Source organism: Nematostella vectensis, chromosome 3, assembly GCF_932526225.1.
Source record: "Nematostella vectensis chromosome 3, jaNemVect1.1, whole genome shotgun sequence".
Lineage (NCBI taxonomy): Eukaryota > Metazoa > Cnidaria > Anthozoa > Actiniaria > Edwardsiidae > Nematostella > Nematostella vectensis.
In genome coordinates this window covers 6,550,885-6,575,616 of record NC_064036.1, presented here as the reverse complement: position 1 = coordinate 6,575,616, position 24,732 = coordinate 6,550,885, and the positions used below count along the sequence as shown (strand labels likewise).

The following is a 24,732-nucleotide window of genomic DNA, read 5'->3' as shown; positions in this document are numbered from 1 at the left end:
TTTTATAAGAACTTTTTTTTATTAAAATGCCTCACACTTCTAAACAAAAGTTAATGACACCTTTATCAAAATAACAAGAAGTTGATGAAAATTACATTGTAAATGCAGGATTTTTTTGTTGATCAAAAAGGCCAAGTTAGCCGATCTCTAGCCTGCTCAGCGAGCGCAACAAGCTTGGAAGATGAGGGATAGATCCCGCGCGCCTGGAGAGAAGGATGGAGGGCAGTGTAGGGAAAGTTAGCTCTTGCAGCCGACCCCGTGTGGTTTTTGCCGTACGTTTTTTTAGCTCCCTCATCGTTTCCTCTCATTAGTGCACGCGCCTCGTCTCCGTCCCTCTTCTTTCCCAACCCTTTGGGCCTGCTTCGCAGGATAGCCTATCCCATAGTCGCACGCGCTGAGGCCTTGGTCCCAGTCCCCTACTCGTTTTCCAACTGGTGAATGCAGCAATGTAAGGAAAATTAGAGTGTTCAACTCTTGTTACTACTTCTTTGCACCGAGCGGGGAGGGGCGAGGCAAAGTTGCCCAGAGAAACGCGTCTGTCCAGCCAGAAGGCAAGACCCCCAAGATTGACACTACCTTGGCATTCCAACCCACAGGATAGCGATGCTTAGGGTCACGTGACGTGATGGCGTCTATGGCGGCGTCGACTACCATGTAGGTCGCAGTTGACGACATGTCGATGTATTTCCTTAACCCGGCGACTTCTGGCGACAAAAGCAAAATAGAAAAAAGCCATATGCAAATGATAGATGCTTGTAAATGGAAGATGGAAAATGGATGGAAGAATTCTCGCGTCCATAAGTTCCATAAGTCAAGGCAGTGTCCTTTTAACTAGCCCCTTCCCCCACCCCTCTTGAATGCTATTATTGATGAGGATCGATAAAATGTTACCTCCTTCCACGAATTTTTCACCATACTCCTTTTTCATCTCCGGGTAGAGTCCGTTCCACAGAGACATGTACTTCTTAGTGGCGATATCGTCCCAAAGCGGAGTCTTGAATGCTTGAGGCTCGATGATACTCACCCGGACCCCCCAGGGGAACATTTCGCGACGCAAAACATCAGAGAAAGCTTCTACGCCATATTTGGTAATCGAGTACGGTGCAGTTAACTCATTCGCGATTAAGCCTGGAAACAAGGTTCGATTACATGATATTTAAACCAAATAAAAAGTGCGATATCTATTGTGGTGGTAACCGATCTTTCCTGGAATCTCACAATGTCAAACCCAATGAAACCATTTTTTTTTGCTTTTACAAAGCTTCTTGGATAAAACTACACACCCACAGTGCTCGCGACATTCACGACTCTGCCTCTTGCCATTTTGACGAGTGGAAGGAAAGTCTTGCTGACATCCACAAGACCCCAAAGGTTCACATCTGCCATGCGCTTGTAGTCGTCAAGCGGGAACCACTCTAAGGGGGCGAGAGTCATGTATCCAGCGTTGTTATACACCGCCCACAGACCTGGGGTGATATGGATGAGGTATATTAATAACAACAGCAACAAAAAGAAAAAGCAGAGAAATTAATAAAAAGGGCAAGTCTTGTACCCTGTGTTGTTATACAACCCCCAAAAAACCTGCAGTGATACATGGGTATAATAATCATAAAAAAAAGTACAACTACCAATTCAAAGGTGACCACTCCAAGTGAAAAGGGTACTGCAAACAGCAACAAAAACATGACATAAATAATAAACATATACTTATTAACTAAATGGGAAAGAGAGGGATCATCTAACTGTTTCATATTCAAGGACAAGATGTTTGAAGAATCGAGTTTATAATTTTACCAACAGAGGTAACGGAAACATTTCTGAGGATCAAGAGTCTAGTTTTCTTATCCATACCATTTTAGGCTATTTGATCGTTACTTGCTATAAATTCAACAGTAAATATATTACATACAACATCTCTAATGTTTTGGATTGATGTCAATCGTCTTCTAAAATACCTGTGTGCTTTTACTATGCCTGAGAGATTTTTTTTTATAAGAACGTTTTTTTTATAAAAACGTCCAGCCTGAGATTTCACCAAATTTTAAAAACATGCCGAGGCTTTGATAGAAGATAAAAAAATTCTTTTTTTAGTCCTGGTGCGTTTTTAAATGTAGAATCAATATTCAGCCTGAAATTGTCCCAAAAAGAAGAACGGCCCGGCCCCAACAAACAACAACAAAAAAAAAAAATAGATAGACGTTCTTATATAAAAAAAGAGTGTATCTCAGATATCTAGTTGGGAAAATGAACGGTTCAGCGGCCATCAGATCTTGATTTCGTGAGGTTACCAGAGGGAACGAAAACAAGGTATTGTGAAATAATACATCCAAAATGATGCGTGTCTAGTATAAAAGAATGTGTTTGTGTGTGGCGGTGGGGGGCTGCATGGGCCTTTCATTAATCAGACTTTCCCTTGTATATATTTAACGGTCTCTTACAATATTTCCAAATAGCCTCAATCCATAATTCGTTAGAAGCCAATACCGGTAATAGGATGAAAAGAAAAACGGACATCGCTTGGTTTACAGCTACCAAGTGCCATTCTGTACCTGTTCCCGAAGGCAGCACTCTCTTGACTTGCTCAAATGCTTCGATGATCTGTTCATGGCTCGTGACGTCCATCAGTAGACCAACAGTACGTTTACTGCACGTCTGCTCCAGGTCCCGCTTACCTGGCTGCGTCAAACACGCGCCGAACACATGGAAACCCATACCATCCAGGCGAATGACTAGATCTCTACCGAAGCCTGAGTCACAGCCGGTGACAAGGACGTACTTGTTGTGGTAATCACCGACTCTGCGCGTGGGGAGAAGGAATTTAAGGGATAGCCAGGAAACGAAAAGGACCGCGATTACTGCACCCGCGAGCTGAAGCGGGGTTAACTCGGATGCAAATGCAAGAACTCCTCGAACAGCAGACATCTTTTGGAGATTTTGAAGCAAATGACCTCCAAGAGTAACGTCTTTGTGTCCTGTCGTGTCTTTTTAATTCGTCATAAAGCAACCCACGAACCATGGCCATGGTAAGAATAATCATTCAGCCACTATTTTGTTATTGTTAACATTTAAAAAAATTTTGGGATAGTAGGAATGCTAGGGATTTGGCAAAGAGTTGCGCCGCAAACAGTAATAACCTATATCGCAAAATGTAATAACTGTTTAACACGAAATGTAATAAAATATATTACGTGAAATGTAATAAAGAAATTTTAATAACTTGAAAGTGCTACTAATGTTAGGGAAAAGATAGAGCAAAGTTGAAGTAAACGTACTGTTGGTCTGCTAATGGACATCACGAGCCATGAACAGATCATGGAAGTTAAGTCTTGGTAGAGATGAAGCAGTTACGGTGCCGGAGCACCTTAACTAACCTGTATTGGAGGGGGGGGGGGGGGGAGGTCAGTGGGAGGGAGGCCCAGAGGCCCTAGATGTCGTACTTTCATTTGATCGCTCACGATCTTCCGATCGCTGAGGAAAATAGTGATGATATATGTGTTGGGATCATAAACCAGTGCACAAACAAGTGCACAATACTCAGACTGACAAACAGGCTGTTAGTTCTCTTATGTAGCAGTACACACTATACTATAAATAATGCTTGACAGAGACACTACATAAGCAGTCTCAACATAAACAAATTGCTGGTAGACACTGAAGAGAATTGCACATTACTAAACAGTGAAGCCCAAAGCATTGCACTTACTGGAAAGTAATAGCTCAAAGGTCATTGCACATCGGCTAAAACAAATAGTTGATAGACACTAAAGAGCATTGCACATGAGTTAATTACCGAGAGCCGAGGCAATAAGCCATATACAATAAGCGATAAAGCTTATTGCCGGAGGCTCGAGATAATTAACTGACTTATTACAGATTGACAAAGGTTTCCACGCAAAAGTGTTTTTCCGAATCTTAATTTTTGAAATTGAACCCTGATTGAACAAAGAGTGGTTTGGAAGTTTCAAATACCATTAGCATTATATCGAAAAGTCAAAAAGGAAAACTATTAACAATCAACCAGATCGGTATGTACTAAATTGTCACGAAAACTATTTCGTGTGAGGGTGGAGCACAATCAAAAGGGCTAGGTAACAATACGGTAGACTAGACATATGACGTATCTTTCTTCAAAATAAATGCAGGGAAGGGGGTAGGGGGATGGTGCCATCAAGACCCTTGTACCCCCTGGAGGCGTCACTGGGAATTCATAAATAGGACGTGGTGGTTTTAGTATGGATGGGGAAATTGGAAGTATCCTTTTTAATCAGAATATAATCCGCGAGGCTTCTGTGGCAGCTTAGTAACGTAAATTGCAGCAAACCAAAATAAAGGGACTGAACATTTGATATTTGATGGGCTTGTGGAAAATCCCACCTCGAAACTTTCTTCCCTCGAAAAGGTCAAGCAAGCATAAATTCCAACAAACAGTCTTTGGATAAAAGACACAGCGACATTCCACAGAACAAGCCAACCCGCTACATTTTTCCGCTTTCTTTATCCACCTTTTTCGATTTCTTGTTAGGGCTGCAGACATTTTTATCGCGTATGAATTGTTTTGTTCCTTTTAGACACACAGATTAGATGATTTTATCACTCCCCCCCCCTCCCCCTACCACCACCACCACCATGCACCAGCCCATTCACTTTGCTAATGGTCTGTCCCTTACCAGGGCTTGGTAAGTACGTCTGACAGTCGACATTGCACTGATACACATATGTTGTATCCTTTGTTCAGGTTGCGGTGACAACCATTGGTACTGTAATGAATGGGAGACCAAAGGACTCTGCACCAACGCTTATTTTGTGAACTTCCTCAAGATCTACTGTCGTAAGACGTGCAGTCATTGTAAATGAGATCCCCGACTTTGCGTTTAGATGGGGGGTATTGCTGTTTTGGATGGAAAAAATAAAAAAGTATAAAATGAGAACAATTAAAAAAAAAAAAAAAACAGTAGTTCCATATCTCAGTCGTTTCTCCTGTTCTTCTTAACGACGTCATTTGCGTTCACACCTTCCTAGAGGCTCAAGTCTTTGTAGAGATGAAGCAGTTTCGGTGCCGCAGCGCCTTTTGGAGGGGAGGGCTTTCCAAAAAAATAAAATAATAACGTCCAAAGACACAAGGTTGGGGGCTTGAAATCATATCGTATTAGGGGTGTGTGTGTGTGTGTGTGTGTGGGGGGGGGGGGGGGGGTCAGTGGTAGGGAGGCCTCAGTGCCCCTCCCCTGTTAGGGTTTTCGTAGCAATTTGCATTAGGCGACCGGCGATGTTTTTTTTTTGTACAGAAGGGATGTGTTCTGTCTATCTGAGGAATGATAGCTAACTCTGTTGTGCTTGTACGCCATGGTGGATATTGTATTCAGTAGTGGAAGGCTAAATGAATGGAAGAGCAATAAACAGGCGCAATCAGCGAATATGACGTCAAGTGGAGTTCGAACAAGGCCTTTTTACTTATTTAAAAAATTTGGAGGGAGATTGGTTATTCTTACCAGATGTAGTGCATAAGCTATGTTTCAGGTACTTAGCTAACGTTGGGCGCAAAGGGGAGCGCAACTTTCACTCAAGGCGGGTTTCCATTTTGATCGCTCACGATCTTACGTTCGCTGATGAAATCAGTGATGCGCAGGATCGCCGATAATTCTTCACGTTTGTTTCTATATTCGGCGTTATTATTTACGCTTCAAATTTCTCCCTGTTCAATCTAAAAAATATCATGATCGGAACAATATACACGCTCAAAAATCTTTTTTTATTTCTATACACAATTTTATAACTGCCATTTAAGATTTTTTAAAGTTCTAACTTTTTCAATTCAAAACAACTCACACTTCTAAACAAAAGTTAATGACACCTATATCAAAATAACAAGAAGTTGGTGAAAATGACATTGTAAATGCAGGATTTTTTTGTTGAGCAAAACGGCCATGTTAGCCGATCTCTAGCCTGCGTAGCAAGCGCAACAAGCTCGAAAGATGAGGAATAGATCCCGCGCGCCTGGAGAGAAGGATGGAGGGCAGAGTAGGGAAAGTTAGCTCTTGCAGCCGACCCCGTGTGGTTTTTGCCGTACGATTTTTTTTTTGGCTTTCGCATCGTTTCCTCTCACTAGTGCACGCGCCTCGTCTCCGTCCCTCTTCTTTCCCAACCCTTTGGGCCTGCTTCGCAGGATAGCCTATCCCATAGTCGCACGCGCCGAGGCCTCGTTCCCAGTTCCCTACTCGTTTTCCAACTGGTGAATGCAGCAATGTAAGGAAAATTAGTTGCGAGTGTTCAACTCTTGTTACTACTTCTTTGCACCGAGCGGGGAGGGGCGAGGCCAAGTCGTCCAGAGAAACGCGTCTGTCCAGCCAGAAGGCAAGACCCCCAAGATTGACACTACCTTGGCATTCCAACCCACAGGATAGCGATGCTTAGGGTCACGTGACGTGATGGCGTCTATGGCGGCGTCGACTACCATGTAGAAAGCAGTTGACGACATGTCCATGTATTTCCTTAACCCGGCGACATCTGGCGACGAAAGCAAAATAGAAAAAAGCAATCAGCAAAAGATAGATGCTTGTAAATGGAAGATGGAAAATGGATGGAAGAATTCTCGCGTCCATAAGTTACATAACTCAAGGCAGTGTCCTTTTAACTAGCCCCCTCCCCCACCCCTCTTGAATGCTATTATTGATGAGGATCGATAAAATGTTACCTTCTTCCACGAATTTTTCACCATACTCTTTCTTCATCTCCGGGTCGAGTCCGTTCCACAGAGACATGTACTTCTTTGTGGCGATATTGTCCCAAAGCGGAGTCTTGAATGCTTGAGGCTCGATGATACTAACCCGGACCCCCCAGGGGAGCATTTCGCGACGCAAAACATCCGAGAACGCTTCCACGCCATATTTGGTAATCGAGTACGGTGCAGTTAATTCGCCCGCGATTAAGCCTGGGAACAAAGTTCGATTACATGATTTACTTAAACCAATGCAAAATCAATAGACAAGCCTGAGATGTGTGGGCCAGATTGACTAACGGTTCTTTTCTGGAATTTCCAAAAATGTCAACCTTATGTATAACAATCTGTTATGAGTTCGATTTATTTTGAGCTTTTACAAAGCCTCTTAGATAAAAACACCCACCGACAATGCTCGCGACATTCACGACTCTGCCTCTTGCCATCTTGACGAGTGGAAGGAAAGTCTTGGTGACATCCACCAGGCCCCAAAGGTTCACATCTGCCATGCGCTTGTAGTCGTCAAGCGGGAACCACTCTAAGGGGGCGAGAGTCATATATCCAGCGTTGTTATACACCGCCCACAGACCTGGGGTGATATGGATGAACTTTAGTAAAATAAAGTCTTGTTCCCAGTGTTTTTACGGGTATAATATCACGTTTATTGCATATCACACAATACCCTTTGACGCTATCCTGCATGTCACACAATACGCTTTGACGATACATTGCATGTAACACAATACGCTTTGACGCTATCCTGTATGTCACACAATACGCTTTGACGCTATCCTGCATGTCACACAATACGCTTTGACGCTATCCTGCATGTCACACAATACGCTTTGACGCTATCCTACATGTCACACAATACGCTTTGACGCTATCCTGCATGTCACACAATACGCTTTGACGCTATCCTGCATGTCACACAATACGCTTTGACGATATCCTACATGTCACACAATACGCTTTGACGTTATCCTGCATTCACACAATACGCTTTGACGATATCCTGCATGTCACACAATACGCTTTGACGATATCCTGCATGTCACACAATACGCTTTGACGTTATCCTGCATGTCACACAATACGCTTTGACGATATCCTGCATGTCACACAATACGCTTTGACGATATCCTGCATGTCACACAATACGCTTTAACGCTATCCTGCATGTCACACAATACGCTTTGACGATAACCTGCATGTCACACAATACGCTTTTACGATATCCTGCATGTCACACAATACGCTTTGACGATATCCTACATGTCACACAATACGCTTTGACGTTATCCTGCATGTCACACAATACGCTTTGACGATATCCTGCATGTCACACAATACGCTTTGACGATATCCTGCATGTCACACAATACGCTTTAACGCTATCCTGCATGTCACACAATACGCTTTGACGATAACCTGCATGTCACACAATACGCTTTTACGATATCCTGCATGTCACACAATACGCTTTGACGATATCCTGCATGTCACACAATACGCTTTTACGATATCCTACATGTCACACAAATGCTTTTACGATATCTTGCATGTCACAATACGCTTTGACGATATCCTGGATGTCACACAATACGCTTTTACAATATCCTGCTTGTCACACAATACGCTTTGACGATATCCTGGATGTCACACAATACGCTTTTACGATATCCTGCTTGTCACACAATACGCTTTAACGCTATCCTGCATGTCACACAATATGCTTTGACAATATCCTGCATGTCACACAATACGCTTTTACGATATCCTGCATGTCACACAATACGCTTTTACGATATCCTGCATGTCACACAATACGCTTTAACGCTATCCTGCATGTCACACAATACGCTTTGACGATAACCTGCATGTCACACAATACGCTTTTACGATATCCTGCATGTCACACAATACGCTTTAACGCTATCCTGCATGTCACACAATACGCTTTGACGATATCCTGCATGTCACACAATACGCTTTTACGATATCCTGCTTGTCACACAATACGCTTTGACGATATCCTGGATGTCACACAATACGCTTTTACGATATCCTGCTTGTCACACAATACGCTTTGACGATATCCTGGATGTCACACAATACGCTTTTACAATATCCTGCTTGTCACACAATACGCTTTGACGATATCCTGGATGTCACACAATACGCTTTTACGATATCCTGCTTGTCACACAATACGCTTTAACGCTATCCTGCATGTCACACAATATGCTTTGACAATATCCTGCATGTCACACAATACGCTTTTACGATATCCTGCATGTCACACAATACGCTTTTACGATATCCTGCATATCACACAATACGCTTTAACGCTATCCTGCATGTCACACAATACGCTTTGACGATAACCTGCATGTCACACAATACGCTTTTACGATATCCTGCATGTCACACAATACGCTTTAACGCTATCCTGCATGTCACACAATACGCTTTGACGATATCCTGCTTGTCACACAATACGCTTTAACGCTATCCTGCATGTCACACAATATGCTTTGACAATATCCTGCATGTCACACAATACGTTCTTACGATATCCTGCATGCCACACAAATGCTTTTACGATATCCTGTATGTCACACAATATGCTTTTACGACATCTTGCATGTTACACAATATGCTTTGACGATATCCTGGATGTCACACAATACACTTTCACGCTACTCAGCATGTCATAAAATATGAATTTAGCCTATATGTTTTGCCATGAATTCAACTGTAAAGATGTAAACATCTCTATGTTTTTTTTTTTTAGATTCATTGATGCCAATTGTCTTGTAATACCTGTGAACTATCTAGTCTCTCTGACTCTGTCTGAGATCTATCTAGTTAGGAGTATGAACGGTTCAGCGACCATCAGATATTGATCTCGTAAGGTGACCAGAGGGAACGAAAACAAGGTATTGTGAAATAATACATCCGAAATGATCTCAGCATTGAACAACAAATATCGAAAACCGGACGTTCAGATAAGCCAGGCGAATGTTGCGTGTCTCGTAAAACAGAATGTGTTTGTGTGTGGCGGTTGGGGGCTGCATGTTACCATTAACATTAATCTACCAGAAAATCTCTTACACTCTTTCCAAATAGCCCCACCCACAATTCGAAAGAAGCCAATAATAGGATGAAAAGGAAAACGTGATAATATTGAAATTATAAGTAATAATAGTGAGTGATCCAAGTTACTCTACAGTACTAGGAGTCAATGCGAATTATTTTGTGTACTGTATAATTAACACAACTTTCAGAGTGCCATTCTGTAAGTGTTCCTGAAGGCAGCACCCTCTTGACTTGCTCAAAAATAATACATCCAAAGTGATGCGTGTCTAGTATAAAAGAATGTGTTTGTGTGTGACGGTGGGGGGCTGCATGGGCCTTTCATTAATCAGACTTTTCCTTGCATATATTTAACGATCTCTTACAATCTTTCCAAATAGCCCCAATCCATAATTCGTTAGAAGCCAATACCGGTAATAGGATGAAAAGAAAAACGGACATCGGTTGGTTTACAACTACAAGAATGTCAGCTCAGTACCTGTTCCCGAAGGCAGCACTCTCTTGACTTGCTCAAAGGCTTCCGCGATCTGTTCATGGCTCGTGACGTCCATTAGCAGACCAACAGTACGTTTACTGCACGTCTGCTCAAGGTCCTGTTTGCCCTGCTGCGTCAAACACGCGCCGAACACATGGAAACCCATACCATCCAGGCGAATGGCAAGATCTCTACCGAGGCCCGAGTCGCAACCGGTGACTAGTACGTACTTGTTGTGGTAATCACCGACTCTACGGGTTGGGGGAAGGAATTTAAGGGATAGCCAAGCAACAAAAAGGACCGCGATTACTGCCCCCGCGAGCTGAAGTGGGGTAAACTCGGATGCAAATGCAAGAACTCCTCGAACAGCAGACATCTTTTGGAGATTTTGAAGCAAATGACCGCCTTCTTCCGAAAGACGGGACAAGTGAGTTATTTATAGACCTCGACTCTCGGTTCAACGAGTTCATCTGTCAGCCTCCAAGGGAGACGTCTTTGTGTGATCGCGTGATCGTGACGGATTTGTTTTGTCTTATCTTTACATTTAGTCCCGTAAATCTATGAAAAACGTAATTGCAACAGGAGGTTTTTTTTACGGGTTTTCGATCCTTAAAGTATTCATATTTAACATACTTAAAGTCTCCCTATATCGCAGTAGGGGAATTTGTAGCCTGTCCTTTTTATCCTCCTTTTTACGGAGGTCTGTATACAGGCTAGGGAATTTGACGAAAATTAGGGTTTATAGTCGAATGTGACGTGTGAATTTTCGCGGCATGAAAAAGAGGTTTGGGGCTTTATTTCGAGTCTAAAATGATGAAAAAAAAAATGTCACAAATGTTGCAAAGTCTAACAAAATAAATTAGAAAACGTGAAAAGCAAATTGTAAAATTAAGAGAAGCAATGTTTGTCAGTAAAGTGACATTTCTTACTATAAAATATTTTCATTATTTGTCTAAACTGTTAATATGAATTTCTAGGCATATTCTTAACGTTCCCATTATCACACTTTATTTCGAGATTTTAAATAGTTTTCGTCGATGTAAGGCCAAGGCGCAACGGTATTGTATATATTTTGCGCAAAACTTGTTCTAATTTTAGTAACAACTTACTTTGAACTTGTTCGCGACAAAATAGTCAATTTCCCTAATAAAACATCGTGGCTGAGTCCAACCCGCCCTGACTTATATCGTCAATAATGAATGTTCTTAAATTATTACCAAGAGGACAACCTGGATTGTATTTTCGGCCTTTCTTATTCGGTTAGATTTCGCTTAGTAAATTGCAGCAAAAACCAAGATTGAACATTTGGGACTGAACATTTGATATTTGATGGGCTGGTGGAAAATCCCCCCCCCCCCCCCCCCAGAATAGGAATATGAATTGTTTTTTTTTTTTCCTTTTAGACATACAGATTAGATTATTTTATCCCACACCCCCCCCACCCCCCCATCCACTACCACCAGCCCATTCACTTTGCTAATGGTCTGTCCCTTACCAGGGCTTGGTAGGTACGTTCGACAGTCGACATTGCACTGATACACATATGTTGTATCCTTTGTTCAGGTTGCGGTGACATTCATTGGTACTGTAATGAATGGGATACCAAGGGACTCTGCACCAACGCTTATTTTGTGAACTCCCTTAAGATCTACTATCGTAAGACGTGCCGTCAGTGTAAATGAGATCCCTGACATTGCGTTTAGATGGAGGGAAATGGTTAATAAAATGACATCAATTTAAAAAATAAAAACAATCACTCAGTAGTATCTCCTGTTCTTCTTAACGACGTCATTTGCGTTTACACCTTCCTAGAGGCTCAAGTCTTTGTAGAGATGAAGCAGTTGCGGTGCCGCAGCGCCTTTGCAAAAAAAATAAAATAATAACTTCGAAAGACAAAAGGTTGGGGCTTGAAATCATATCACGGGGTGTGTGTTTTTTTTTTTTTGTACAGAAGGGATGTGTTCTGTCTATCGGAGGAATGATAGCTAACTCTGTTGTGCTTGAACGCCATTGTAGTTTATGTCAGTAGTGGAATGCTAAAGAATGCAAGAGCAATAAACAGGCACAATCAAGAAATATGACGTCAAAGAGGAGTTTGAACAAGGCCTTTTTACATTTTTCATCAATTTGGAGGGAGATTGGTTATTTTTACCAGATGTAGTGCATAAGCTATGTTTCAGGTAAGTAGCTATCGTTTAGCGCAAGGGGGAGCGCAACTTTCACTTAAGGCGGGTTTCCATTCAAATTTTTGATCGCTCACGATCTTCCGATCGCTGATGAAATCAGTGATGCACAGGATCGCCGATAATTGTCCACGTTTGTTTCTATATTTGGCGTTCTTATTTACGCTTCAAATTTCTCTCTGTTCAATATAAAAAAAATATCTTGAACGGAACAATATACACGCTTAAAAATCTTGTTTATTTCTATACACAATTTTATATTTATATAAAATGAATTATATATATTTTATATTAATTTTCTATACAAGATTTTTTAAAGTTCTACAAAACTCCATAATAACTTTTTCAAATCAAAATGACTCACACTTCTAAACAAAAGTTAATGACACCTATATCAAAATAACAAGAAGTTGGTGAAAATGACATTGTAAATGCAGGATTTTTTGTTGAGCAAAACGGCCAAGTTAGTCGGTCTCTAGCCTGCGTAGCAAGCGCAACAAGCTCGTAAGATGAGGGATAGATCCCGCGCGCCTGGAGAGAAGGATGGAGGGCAGAGTAGGGACAGTTAGCGCTTGCAGCCGACCCCGTGTGGTTTTTGCCGTACGTTTTTTTTTAGCTCCCTCATCGTTTCCTATTACTAGTGCACGCGCCTCGTCTCCGTCCCTCTTCTTTCCCAACCCTTTGGGCCTGCTTCGCAGGCTAGCCGATCCCAAAGTCACACGCGCCAAGGCCTCGGTCCCAGTCCCCTATTCGTTTTCCAACTGGTGAATGCAGCAATGTAAGGAAAATTAGTTGCGAGTGTTCAACTCTCGTTACTACTTCTTTGCACCTAGCGGGGAGGGGCGAGGCAAAGTTGTCCAGAGAAACGCGTCTGTCCAGCCAGAAGGCAAGACCCCCAAGATTGACACTACCTTGGCATTCCAACCCACAGAATAGCGATGCTTAGGGTCACGTGACGTGATGGCGTCTACGGCGGCGTCGACTACCATGTAGAAAGCAGTTGACGAGTCGTGGATGAATTTCCTTAAGAAGGCGACATCTGGCGACAAAAGCAAAATAGAAAAAAGCAATCAGCAAATGATAGATGCTTGTAAATGGAAGATGGAAGAGTTCTCGTGTCCATAAGTTTCATAACTCAAGGCATTGTCCTTTTAACTAACCCCCCTCCCCACCCCTCTTGAATTCTATTATTGATGAGGATCGATAAAATGTTACCTTCTTCCACGAATTTTTCACCATACTCTTTCTTCATCTCCGGGTCGAGTCCGTTCCACAGAGACATGTACTTCTTTGTGGCGATATTGTCCCAAAGCGGGGTCTTGAATGCTTGAGGCTCGATGATACTAACCCGGACCCCCCAGGGGAGCATTTCGCGACGCAAAACATCCGAGAACGCTTCCACGCCATATTTGGTAATCGAGTACGGTGCAGTTAATTCGTTCGCGATTAAGCCTGGGAACAAGGTTCGATTACATGATTTGCTTAAACCAATGCAAAATCAATTGTACGAAAAGACAAGCCTGACATTGCGTGGGCCAGAAAAGATCAATTTCCTGCATTGATAGGGAAGCAAGGGAGGGGGGATGGACTAACGGATCCTTTCTGGAGTTTTCAAAGATGTCAACCTTATGTATAACAATCTGTTATTACTTCGATTTATTTTGAGCTTTTACAAAGCTTCTAAGATAAAAACACCCACCGACAATGCTCGAGACATTCACGACTCTGCCTCTTGCCATCTTGACGAGTGGAAGGAAAGTCTTGGTGACATCCACCAGGCCCCAAAGGTTCACATCTGCCATGCGCTTGTAGTCGTCAAGCGGGAACCACTCCAAGGGGGCGAGAGTCATATATCCAGCGTTGTTATACACCGCCCACAGACCTGGGGTGATATTAGTGGAGTTTAGTAAAATAAACAACAATAACAACAACAACAAAAAACGGGGAACACAAGAGGGCGAACACAAGAGGGAGAAAGTCCCAGTGTTTTTATGGGTATAATATCATCAACAACAACAACAACAAAGTACGAAAAACATACACTTATTGAATAAATGAGAATGAGTGGGAACATTTCAACTTTTCATATTCAAGGAATAGATAAACAATTCTTTTTGAAGAACGGTATGTCACGCAATCCGCTTTTACGATGTCTTGCATGTCACGTAATACACATTTATGATATCCTGCATGTCGCACAATACGCTTTGACGCTATCCTGCATGTCGCACAATACGCTTTGACGCTATCCTACATGTCACACAATACGCTTTTACGATATCCTGCATGTCACGCAATACGCTTTTACGATATCTTCCATGTCACGTTATACGCTTTTACGATATCCTGCATGTCGCACAATACGCTTTGACGATATCCAGCCTGTCACGAAATACGCTTTGACGATATCTTGCATGTCACGCAATACGCTTTTACGATATCCTGCATGTCACGTAATACTCATTTACGATATCCTGCATGTCGCACAATACGCTTTTACGATATCCTGCATGTCACACAATATGCTTTGACGCTATCCTGGATGTCACACAATACGCATTGACGCTATCCTGCATGTCACACAATAGGCTTTGACGATATATTGCATGTAACACAATACGCTTTACGATATCCTGCATGTCATACAATATGCTTTTACGATATTCTGCATATCATACAATATGAATTTAGGGCTATATGATTTGCCATGAATTCAACTGTAAAGATGTAAACATCTCTATATATTTTTTTTAGATTCATTGATACCAATTGTCTTGTAATACCTGTGTGCTATGACTCTGTCTGAGATCTAGTCTCTGACTCTGTCTGAGATCTATCTAGTTAGGAGTATGAACGGTTCAGCGACCATCAGATATGGATCTCGTAAGGTGATAACTGGGAACGAAAACAAGGTATCGTGAAATAATACATCCAAAATGATCTCAGCATTGAACATCAAATATCGAAAAACGGACGCTCAGATAAGGCAGGCGAGTGTTGCGTGTCTTGTAAAAAAGAATGTGTTTGTGTGTGGCGGTTGGGGCTGCATGTTACCATTAACATTAATCTACCAGACAATCACTTACACTCTTTCCAAATAGCCCCACCCACAATTCGAAAGAAGCCAAAAATAGGAGGAAAAGGAAAACGTGATAATATTGAAATTATAAGTAATAATAGTGAGTGATCCAAGTTACTCTACAGTACCAGGAGTCAATGCGAATTATTTTGTATACTGTATAATTAACACAACTTTCAGAGTGCCATTCTGTACCTGTTCCCGAATGCAGCACACTCTTGACTTGCTCAAACGCTTCCGCGATCTGTTCATGGCTCGTGACGTCCATCAGCAGACCAACTGTACGTTTACTGCACGTCTGCTCTAGGTCCCGTTTGCCCTGCTGCGTCAAACACGCGCCAAACACATGGAAACCCATACCATCCAGGCGAATGGCTAGATCTCTACCGAGGCCCGAGTCGCAACCGGTGACTAGGACGTACTTGTTGTGGTAATCACCGACTCTACGGGTTGGGGGAAGGAATTTAAGGGATAGCCAAGCAACAAAAAGGACCGCGATTACTGCCCCCGCGAGCTGAAGTGCGGTAAACTCGGATGCAAATGCAAGAACTCCTCGAACAGCAGACATCTTTTAGAGATTTTGAAGCAAATGACCGCCTTCTTCCGAAAGACGAGACAAGTGAGTTATTTATAGACCTCGACTCTCGGTTCAACGAGTTCATCTGTCAGCCTCCAAGGGAGACGTCTTTGTGTGATCGCGTGATCGTGACGGATTTGTTTTGTCTTATCTTTACATTTAGTCCCGTAAATCTATGAAAAAAGTAATTGCAACAGAAGGTTTTTTAACGGTTTTCGGTCCTTAAGTATTCATATTTAACATACTTAAAGTCTCCCTATATCGCAGTAGGGGAATTTGTAGCCTGTCCTTTTTATCCTCCTTTTTACGGAGGTCTGTATACAGGCTAGGGAATTTGACGAAAATTAGGGTTTATAGTCGAATGTGACGTGTGAATTTTCGCGGCATGAAAAAGAGGTTTGGGGCTTTATTTCGAGTCTAAAATGATGAAAAAAAAATGTCACAAATGTTGCAAAGTCTAACAAAATAAATTAGAAAACGTGAAAAGCAAATTGTAAAATTAAGAGAAGCAATGTTTGTCAGTAAAGTGACATTTCTTACTATAAAATATTTTCATTATTTGTCTAAACTGTTAATATGAATTTCTAGGCATATTCTTAACGTTCCCATTATCACACTTTATTTCGAGATTTTAAATAGTTTTCGTCGATTTAAGGCCAAGGCGCAACGGTATTGTATATATTTTGCGCAAAACTTGTTCTAATTTTAGTAACAACTTACTTTGAACTTGTTCGCGACAAAATAGTCAATTTCCCTAATAAAACATCGTGGCTGAGTCCAACCCGCCCTGACTTATATCGTCAATAATGAATGTTCTTAAATTATTACCAAGAGGACAACCTGGCTTGTATTTTCGGCCTTTCTTATTCATGTGTAAACGAAAAGTTATCACCTCACGAACTCAAGGTGTCAACTAAGATTTCACTCAGGGCGCATCCGTTGAGGAATTGTAAAATGGAGCGCATTTCTCCCCCTGGTCTGTGGGCGGTGTATAACAACGCTGGATACATGACTCTCGCCACCTTAGAGTGGTTCCCGCTTGACGACTACAAGCGCATGGCAGATGTGAACCTTTGGGGCCTGGTGGATGTCACCAAGACTTTCCTCCCACTCGTCAAGATGGCAAAAGGGAGAGTCGTGAATGTATCGAGTATAGCCGGTGCGTTGTTATAGCTTTTTTGGCCTGTGTCGGCGGCGCAATAAGTTCAAAGAGAAAGGGAGCTGTCACTCATCAATCATGTCTCATACCAACATCACAACATTGCCCTTAACTAGGCAGGTTTACGGAATCGAGCGTTGTTTCACTCCCTTCCTATTTTATATAGAACCTAAATACGAAGTAAGGTTCGGAGAGCGTTTGGGCTAGTCACGAACACTCAAGAGGCTATGGTTACTCAGTACTGTTCAAATGTTTCGAGAGTTGAAAACAACGATCGCGTGGGTTTTTTAACAAGAGAAATAGAAATATAACGTTCGCTGAATCGAGGGAGGCAGGAGACATTTCGCACAAAGGTTAGAGATATTTTATTCGCTGAATACTATATTCAATACAAATTGGGAATGCATTTTGGGTTATTTTATTAAGAAATCGCTGACAAAGTATCCTAATTCCCGTGCTACAAGGAAATATGGTGGGAACGGCTGCGTATCAAAGTACTGCAAACAATAGAGTAACTGCACATTGCTTTGTTTACCAGTTATAGAGGCGCTACAAGAGTGCTACCGGGAGTCTTCCCCGTTTATAAATATCTCGGATTCTAATAGATTCTTTTGTCTTTTAACGGTTGAGGTTTCCGTCGGACCTCCGGAAGTAAACTGGTGGCCATGCGGCTTTAAGCAACAAAAAGGGCAGAACGGCGTAGAGAGTAACTGATATTCACTGATGATTCCCTTACTCAAGGCCATGAAAAGTTCTGAAATTTTTCGTCTTTTGGAAAAAAAGGATTTTTCAGTTATCATAAGCAGTTTTTTTAAAGCAGGTGTATGTACAGTACTACAGCACTGGACTGGGGGGGGGGGGGGGGGGTTAGGGCCACTCCCCTTGTCTAGTACAGCCCATCCAAGTGAGCGCTGTACGCCTACTTCGTCGATTCTTGACTAAAGATGGCTGGGGGAATGAAATCGCCCTCACACAGTTAAAGAAAAGGGTCAGGCGTTCTCGCCTTGTTCGCCCGATCTGCTTACCTCGCGTAGGACAAGAGGTGGAGATTGGCACAAAATGCTACATGACCGGTAAGGGAGTGTTAATGAAAATATGTCAACTCAAGACACCTTAAAATTTAAAAGCCCCCCATCTATTTAAAGATAATTTAGCCTCTAAAGTTTTAGAACCCCCTTAATATCTCCCCTCCCTCCCCTCCCTCCCCTCTCCCCACCTTAAGGTGTCTAATTAGCACTCCCTTAAAGCGGCATTGTCATAGTTTACTTCCGAAGGGAGATAATTGGAGATTGTTACGTAATCAACAGGAAGTAATCTGGTGAAAATGCGGCTTTAAGTGCTGCGTCAAGACATTTAGTGGATATTTTGATAAAAGATATTGCGATGTCATATTTGCTGAATCTTTAACTAGATTTATTTTTGTAGAAAATCATGCAAGATTTTCTTTTAGAAACATTTTGCTGAAATCCATTGTCATCTCCTGTTCTTCTTAACGACGTCATTTGCGTTTACACCTTCCTAGAGGCTCAAGTCTTTGTAGAGATGAAGCAGTTGCGGTGCCACAGCGCCTTTCCGAAAAAAATAATAACGTCGAAAGACACAAGGTTGGGGGCTTGAAATCATATCACTATTAGGTGTGTGTGTGTGTGGAGGGGGGGGGGGGGGAGTGGTCAGTGGGAGGGAGGCCAAAGTGTCCTTCCCTACGGGTTTTCGTAGCAATTTGCATTAGGCGACCGGCGATGTTTTTTTTGTACAGAAGGGATGTGTACTGTCTATCGGAGGAATGGCAGCTAACTCTGTTGTGCTTGTACGCCATGGTGGATATTGTAGTCAGTAGTGGAAGGCTAAATGAATGGCGGAGCAACAAACAGTCGCAATCAGCGAATATGACGTCAAGTGGAGTTCGAACAAGGCCTTTTCACCTTCATCAATTTGGAGGCTATTTTTACCAGATGTAGTGCATAAGCTATGTTTCAGGTAAGTAGCTATCGTTTGGCGCAAGGGGGAGCGCAACTTTCACTTAGGGCGGGTTTCCATTAAAATTTTTGATCGCTCACGATCTTCCGATCGCTGATAAAATAAGTGATGCACAGGATCGCCGATAATTGTCCACGTTTGTTTCTATATTTGGCGTTCTTATTTACGCTTCAAATTTCTCTCTGTTCAATATAAAAAAAAAATATATTGAACGGAACAATATACACGCTTAAAAATCTTGTTTATTTCTATACACAATTTTATAACTGCCATTTAAGATTTTTTAAAGTTCTACAAAACTACATAATAACTTTTTTAAATCAAAATGACTCACACTTCTAAAAAAAAGTTAATGACACCTATATCAAAATAACAAGAAGTTGGTGAAAATAACATTGTAAATGCAGGATTTTTTTGTTGAGCAAAACGGCCAAGTTAGTCGGTCTCTAGCCTGCGTAGCAAGCGCAACAAGCTCGAAAGATGAGGAATAGATCCCGCGCGCCTGGAGAGAAGGATGGAGGGCAGAGTAGGGAAAGTTAGCGCTTGCAGCCGACCCCGTGTGGTTTTTGCCGTACGTTTTTTTTTGGCTTCCTCATCGTTTCCTCTCACTAGTGCACGCGCCTCTTCTCCGTCCCTCTTCTTTCCCAACCCTTTGGGCCTGCTTCGTAGGCTAGCCGATCCCAAAGTCACACGCGCCGAGGCCTCGGTCCCAGTCCCCTACTCGTTTTCCAACTGGTGAATGCAGCAATGTAAGGAAAATTAGAGTGTTCAACTCTTGTTACTACTTCTTTGCACCGAGCGGGGAGGGGCGAGGCAAAGTTGCCCAGAGAAACGCGTCTGTCCAGCCAGAAGGCAAGACCCCCAAGATTGACACTACCTTGGCATTCCAACCCACAGGATAGCGATGCTTAGGGTCACGTGACGTGATGGCGTCTATGGCGGCGTCGACTACCATGTAGGTCGCAGTTGACGACATGTCCATGTATTTCCTTAACCCGGCGACTTCTGGCGACAAAAGCAAAATAGAAAAAAAGCCATATGCAAATGATAGATGCTTGTAAATGGAAGATGGAAAATGGATGGAAGAATTCTCGCGTCCATAAGTTCCATAAGTCAAGGCAGTGTACTTTTAACTAGCCCCTTCCCCCACCCCTCTTGAATGCTATTATTGATGAGGATCGATAAAATGTTACCTCCTTCCACGAATTTTTCACCATACTCTTTCTTCATCTCCGGGTAGAGTCCGTTCCACAGAGACATGTACTTCTTAGTGGCGATATCGTCCCAAAGCGGAGTCTTGAATGCTTGAGGCTCGATGATACTCACCCGGACCCCCCAGGGGAACATTTCGCGACGCAAAACATCAGAGAAAGCTTCTACGCCATATTTGGTAATCGAGTACGGTGCAGTTAACTCATTCGCGATTAAGCCTGGAAACAAGGTTCGATTACATGATATTTAAACCAAAAAAAATTCGATATCTATTGTACGAAAAGCCAAGTATGATATGGTGTGACCCAGAAAAGACGGACTGATTTCCTCCATCAGGGGGGGGGGGTACGGATACTGGGGGTGGGGATGGAGGGAGTGGTGGTAACCGATCTTTCCTGGAATCTCACAATGTCAAACCCAATGAAACCATTTTTTTTGCTTTTACAAAGCTTCTTGGATAAAAATACACACCCACAGTGCTCGCGACATTCACGACTCTGCCTCTTGCCATTTTGACGAGTGGAAGGAAAGTCTTGGTGACATCCACCAGACCCCAAAGATTCACATCTGCCATGCGCTTGTAGTCGTCAAGCGGGAACCACTCTAAGGGGGCGAGAGTCATGTATCCAGCGTTGTTATACACCGCCCACAGACCTGGGGTGATATGGATGAGGTATATTAATAACAACAGCAACAAAAAGAAAAAGCAGAGAAATTAATAAAAAGGGCAAGTCTTGTACCCTGTGTTGTTATACAACCCCCAAAAAACCTGCAGTGATACATTGGAATAATAATCATCAAAAAAAGTACAACTACCAATTCAAAGGTGACCACTCCAAGTGAAAAGGGTACTGCAAACAGCAACAAAAACATGACATAAATAATAAACATATACTTATTAACTAAATGGGAAAGAGAGGGATCATCTAACCGTTTCATATTCAAGGACAAGATGTTTGAAGAATCGAGTTTATAATTTTCCCAACAGAGGTAACGGAAACATTTCTGAGGATCAAGAGTCTAGTTTTCTTATCCATACCATTTTAGGCTATTTGACAACAACAAAACAACAAACATCTTTTATTTGCACACAAAATTAAGTGTTACATAGGTTGTTTTTTTTTTTTTTTTTTATATTCATATATTTATTGATAGGGAGAGGAGAGAAAAAAAGAAAAAAAAAAAAAAACCTAGAGTTGCGTACCAAGGGGGGACAATACTTCGGTGCGGGCACCCTAGAATAGCTTGAGAGCTAAACGGGCTAGGGTGCACTTAAATGTTAGGGAAAAATCCTAGTTTGGAGATCTGGAGGCTGTGTGCATAAGCAAGAATGTACGAGAAAAAACACAGATATAGAGACACGACAAGGATACAACAAGGATACGACAAGAATACAAGCTGGTACAAGCAGAGCGGAAACAAAAACAAAAGGAAGGAATATATGGCCAAGAATTAGGTGATAGTATGGGTTACAGGTGAAGATGTGGGTGGGTTAATAGGTGGCGATTAGGTCGTCTGATAATTTTTTTTTGAAGGATTTCATATTTAGGTCTTTGTCATTTTGGGTGAGTTCGTTCCAAATTTGTACACCTCTAAATCGGATGTTGAATTTCCTGTAGTTGGTGCGTGCTTTGGGTAGGGTGTAACTAGATTTGGCAGAAAGTCGGGTGTTGTATTTTTGGGAAATTATATGAAAGAAAGAGTCAAAAGTTGTGGGGAGAGTTGATCGTTACTTGCTAAAAATTCAACAGTAAAGATATTACATACAACATCTCTAATGTTTTGGATTGATGTCAATCGTCTTCTAAAATACCTGTGTGCTTTTACTATGCCTGAGAGATTTTTTTTATAAGAACGTTTTTTTTATAAAAACGTCCAGCCTGAGATTTCACCAAATTTTGAAAAACATGCCGAGGCTTTGATAGAAGATAAAAAAATTCTTTTTTTAGTCCTGGTGCGTTCTTAAATGTAGAATCAATATTCAGCCTGAAATTGTCCCAAAAAGAAGAACGGCCCAGCCCCAACAAAAAAAAATATATAGACGTTCTTATATAAAAAAAGAGTGTATCTCAGATATCTAGTTGGGAAAATGAACGGTTCAGCGGCCATCAGATATTGATTTCGTGAGGTTACCAGAGGGAACGAAAACAAGGTATTGTGAAATAATACATCCAAAATGATGCGTGTCTAGTATAAAAGAATGTGTTTGTGTGTGGCGGTGGGGGGCTGCATGGGCCTTTCATTAATCAGACTTTCCCTTGTATATATTTAACGGTCTCTTACAATCTTTCCAAATAGCCCCAATCCATAATTCGTTAGAAGCCAATACCGGTAATAGGATGAAAAGAAAAACGGACATCGGTTGGTTTACAACTACAAGAGTGTCAGCTCAGTACCTGTTCCCCGAAGGCAGCACTCTCTTGACTTGCTCAAACGCTTCCGCAATCTGTTCATAGCTCGTGACGTCCATTAGCAGACCAACAGTACGTTTACTGCACGTCTGCTCAAGGTCCCGTTTGCCCTGCTGCGTCAAACACGCGCCGAACACATGGAAACCCATACCATCCAGGCGAATGGCAAGATCTCTACCGAAGCCCGAGTCGCAACCGGTGACTAGTACGTACTTGTTGTGGTAATCACCGACTCTACGGGTTGGGAGAAGGAATTTAAGGGATAGCCAAGCAACAAAAAGGACCGCGATTACTGCACCCGCGAGCTGAAGCGGGGTTAACTCGGATGCAAATGCAAGAACTCCTCGAAGAGCAGACATTTTTGGGAGAGTTTGAAGCAAATGCCCTCCTCCTTGCGAAAGACGAGACGTCTATGAGTTATATATATACCTCGACTTTCGGTTCAACGAGTTCATCTGTCAGCCTCCAAGGGAGACGTCTTTGTGTGATCGCGTGATCGTGACGGATTTGTTTTGTCTTATCTTTACATTTAGTCCCGTAAATCTATGAAAAAAGTAATTGCAACAGAAGGTTTTTTAACGGTTTTCGGTCCTTAAGTATTCATATTTAACATACTTAAAGTCTCCCTATATCGCAGTAGGGGAATTTGTAGCCTGTCCTTTTTATCCTCCTTTTTACGGAGGTCTGTATACAGGCTAGGGAATTTGACGAAAATTAGGGTTTATAGTCGAATGTGACGTGTGAATTTTCGCGGCATGAAAAAGAGGTTTGGGGCTTTATTTCGAGTCTAAAATGATGAAAAAAAATGTCACAAATGTTGCAAAGTCTAACAAAATAAATTAGAAAACGTGAAAAGCAAATTGTAAAATTAAGAGAAGCAATGTTTGTCAGTAAAGTGACATTTCTTACTATAAAATATTTTCATTATTTGTCTAAACTGTTAATATGAATTTCTAGGCATATTCTTAACGTTCCCATTATCACACTTTATTTCGAGATTTTACATAGTTTTCGTCGATTTAAGGCCAAGGCGCAACGGTATTGTATATATTTTGCGCAAAACTTGTTCTAATTTTAGTAACAACTTACTTTGAACTTGTTCGCGACAAAATAGTCAATTTCCCTAATAAAACATCGTGGCTGAGTCCAACCCGCCCTGACTTATATCGTCAATAATGAATGTTCTTAAATTATTACCAAGAGGACAACCTGGCTTGTATTTTCGGCCTTTCTTATTCATGTGTAAACGAAAAGTTATCACCTCACGAACTCAAGGTGTCAACTAAGATTTCACTCAGGGCGCATCCGTTGAGGAATTGTAAAATGGAGCGCATTTCTCCCCCTGGTCTGTGGGCGGTGTATAACAACGCTGGATACATGACTCTCGCCACCTTAGAGTGGTTCCCGCTTGACGACTACAAGCGCATGGCAGATGTGAACCTTTGGGGCCTGGTGGATGTCACCAAGACTTTCCTTCCACTCGTCAAGATGGCAAGAGGCAGAGTCGTGAATGTCTCGAGTATAGCCGGTGCGTTGTTATAGCTTTTTTGGCCTGTGTCGGCGGCGCGATAAGTTCAAAGAGAAAGTGAGCTGTCACTCATCAATCATGTCTCATACCAACATCACAACATTGCCCTTAACTAGGCAGGTTTTCGGAATCGAGCGTTGTTTCACTCCCTTCCTATTTTATATAGAACCTAAATACGAAGTAAGGTTCGGAGAGCGTTTGGGCTAGTCACGAACACTCAAGAGGCTATGGTTACTCAGTACTGTTCAAATGTTTCGAGAGTTGAACAACGATCGCGTGGGTTTTTTAACAAGAGAAATAGAAATATAACGTTCGCTGAA

The 24,732-nt window shown here is 42.0% G+C and overlaps 4 protein-coding genes and 2 long non-coding RNA genes across 6 annotated transcripts; 2 read left to right on the top strand and 4 right to left on the bottom strand.

Moving 5' to 3' along the window:
* Positions 1 to 10,705, bottom strand: LOC5506501 (retinol dehydrogenase 7). Its single transcript, XM_001627162.3, has 5 exons — positions 10,689 to 10,705; positions 2,550 to 2,948; positions 1,284 to 1,466; positions 892 to 1,128; positions 1 to 704 (listed from the first exon to the last, which is right to left on the bottom strand). The coding sequence occupies exons 2-5, from the start codon at positions 2,920 to 2,922 to the stop codon at positions 481 to 483; spliced, it is 1,017 nt and encodes a 338-aa protein (XP_001627212.1). The 5' UTR covers positions 2,923 to 2,948; positions 10,689 to 10,705; the 3' UTR covers positions 1 to 480.
* Positions 2,907 to 4,951, top strand: LOC125561271. The gene is made up of 2 exons (XR_007307303.1): positions 2,907 to 3,023; positions 4,736 to 4,951. It is a non-coding gene; the product is annotated as an uncharacterized LOC125561271 (long non-coding RNA).
* On the bottom strand, positions 5,728 to 10,733 carry LOC5506495 (retinol dehydrogenase 7). Its single transcript, XM_032374900.2, has 4 exons — positions 10,290 to 10,733; positions 7,119 to 7,301; positions 6,689 to 6,925; positions 5,728 to 6,501 (listed from the first exon to the last, which is right to left on the bottom strand). The coding sequence occupies exons 1-4, from the start codon at positions 10,660 to 10,662 to the stop codon at positions 6,278 to 6,280; spliced, it is 1,017 nt and encodes a 338-aa protein (XP_032230791.1). The 5' UTR covers positions 10,663 to 10,733; the 3' UTR covers positions 5,728 to 6,277.
* On the top strand, positions 10,579 to 12,049 carry LOC125561270. Its single transcript, XR_007307302.1, has 2 exons — positions 10,579 to 10,713; positions 11,850 to 12,049. It is a non-coding gene; the product is annotated as an uncharacterized LOC125561270 (long non-coding RNA).
* A 639-nt stretch (positions 12,050 to 12,688) lies between these two features.
* LOC5506509 (dehydrogenase/reductase SDR family member 9) lies at positions 12,689 to 16,174 on the bottom strand. Its single transcript, XM_032374902.2, has 4 exons — positions 15,744 to 16,174; positions 14,169 to 14,351; positions 13,685 to 13,921; positions 12,689 to 13,508 (listed from the first exon to the last, which is right to left on the bottom strand). Exons 1-4 carry the CDS (start codon positions 16,114 to 16,116, stop codon positions 13,285 to 13,287), a joined length of 1,017 nt encoding a protein of 338 aa, XP_032230793.1. The 5' UTR covers positions 16,117 to 16,174; the 3' UTR covers positions 12,689 to 13,284.
* A 3,311-nt stretch (positions 16,175 to 19,485) lies between these two features.
* Positions 19,486 to 23,322, bottom strand: LOC5506506 (retinol dehydrogenase 7). The gene is made up of 4 exons (XM_048725542.1): positions 22,865 to 23,322; positions 20,945 to 21,127; positions 20,455 to 20,691; positions 19,486 to 20,266 (listed from the first exon to the last, which is right to left on the bottom strand). The coding sequence occupies exons 1-4, from the start codon at positions 23,241 to 23,243 to the stop codon at positions 20,043 to 20,045; spliced, it is 1,023 nt and encodes a 340-aa protein (XP_048581499.1). The 5' UTR covers positions 23,244 to 23,322; the 3' UTR covers positions 19,486 to 20,042.
* Positions 23,323 to 24,732: the final 1,410 nt, after the last annotated feature.

Excerpts from the sequence above, each read along its gene's own strand:
- LOC5506509 (XM_032374902.2), bottom strand. The coding sequence starts at position 16,116 with ATGTCTGCTGTTCGAGGAGTTCTTGCATTTGCATCCGAGTTTACCGCA. Across the intron at positions 13,922-14,168 it reads GAATGTCTCGAGCATTGTCG|GCTTAATCGCGAACGAATTA; the intron begins GTGGGTGTTTTT and ends CCTTGTTCCCAG. Across the intron at positions 13,509-13,684 it reads TGAAAAATTCGTGGAAGAAG|ATGTCGCCTTCTTAAGGAAA; the intron begins GTAACATTTTAT and ends TTTTGTCGCCAG.
- LOC5506501 (XM_001627162.3), bottom strand. The coding sequence starts at position 2,922 with ATGTCTGCTGTTCGAGGAGTTCTTGCATTTGCATCCGAGTTAACCCCG. Across the intron at positions 1,129-1,283 it reads GAATGTCGCGAGCACTGTGG|GCTTAATCGCGAATGAGTTA; the intron begins GTGTGTAGTTTT and ends CCTTGTTTCCAG. Across the intron at positions 705-891 it reads TGAAAAATTCGTGGAAGGAG|AAGTCGCCGGGTTAAGGAAA; the intron begins GTAACATTTTAT and ends TTTTGTCGCCAG.
- LOC5506495 (XM_032374900.2), bottom strand. The coding sequence starts at position 10,662 with ATGTCTGCTGTTCGAGGAGTTCTTGCATTTGCATCCGAGTTTACCCCA. Across the intron at positions 6,926-7,118 it reads GAATGTCGCGAGCATTGTCG|GCTTAATCGCGGGCGAATTA; the intron begins GTGGGTGTTTTT and ends CTTTGTTCCCAG. Across the intron at positions 6,502-6,688 it reads TGAAAAATTCGTGGAAGAAG|ATGTCGCCGGGTTAAGGAAA; the intron begins GTAACATTTTAT and ends TTTCGTCGCCAG.
- LOC5506506 (XM_048725542.1), bottom strand. The coding sequence starts at position 23,243 with ATGTCTGCTCTTCGAGGAGTTCTTGCATTTGCATCCGAGTTAACCCCG. Across the intron at positions 21,128-22,864 it reads GCCTTCGGGGAACAGGTACT|GTCTGTGGGCGGTGTATAAC; the intron begins GAGCTGACACTC and ends ATATCACCCCAG. Across the intron at positions 20,267-20,454 it reads TGAAAAATTCGTGGAAGGAG|AAGTCGCCGGGTTAAGGAAA; the intron begins GTAACATTTTAT and ends TTTTGTCGCCAG.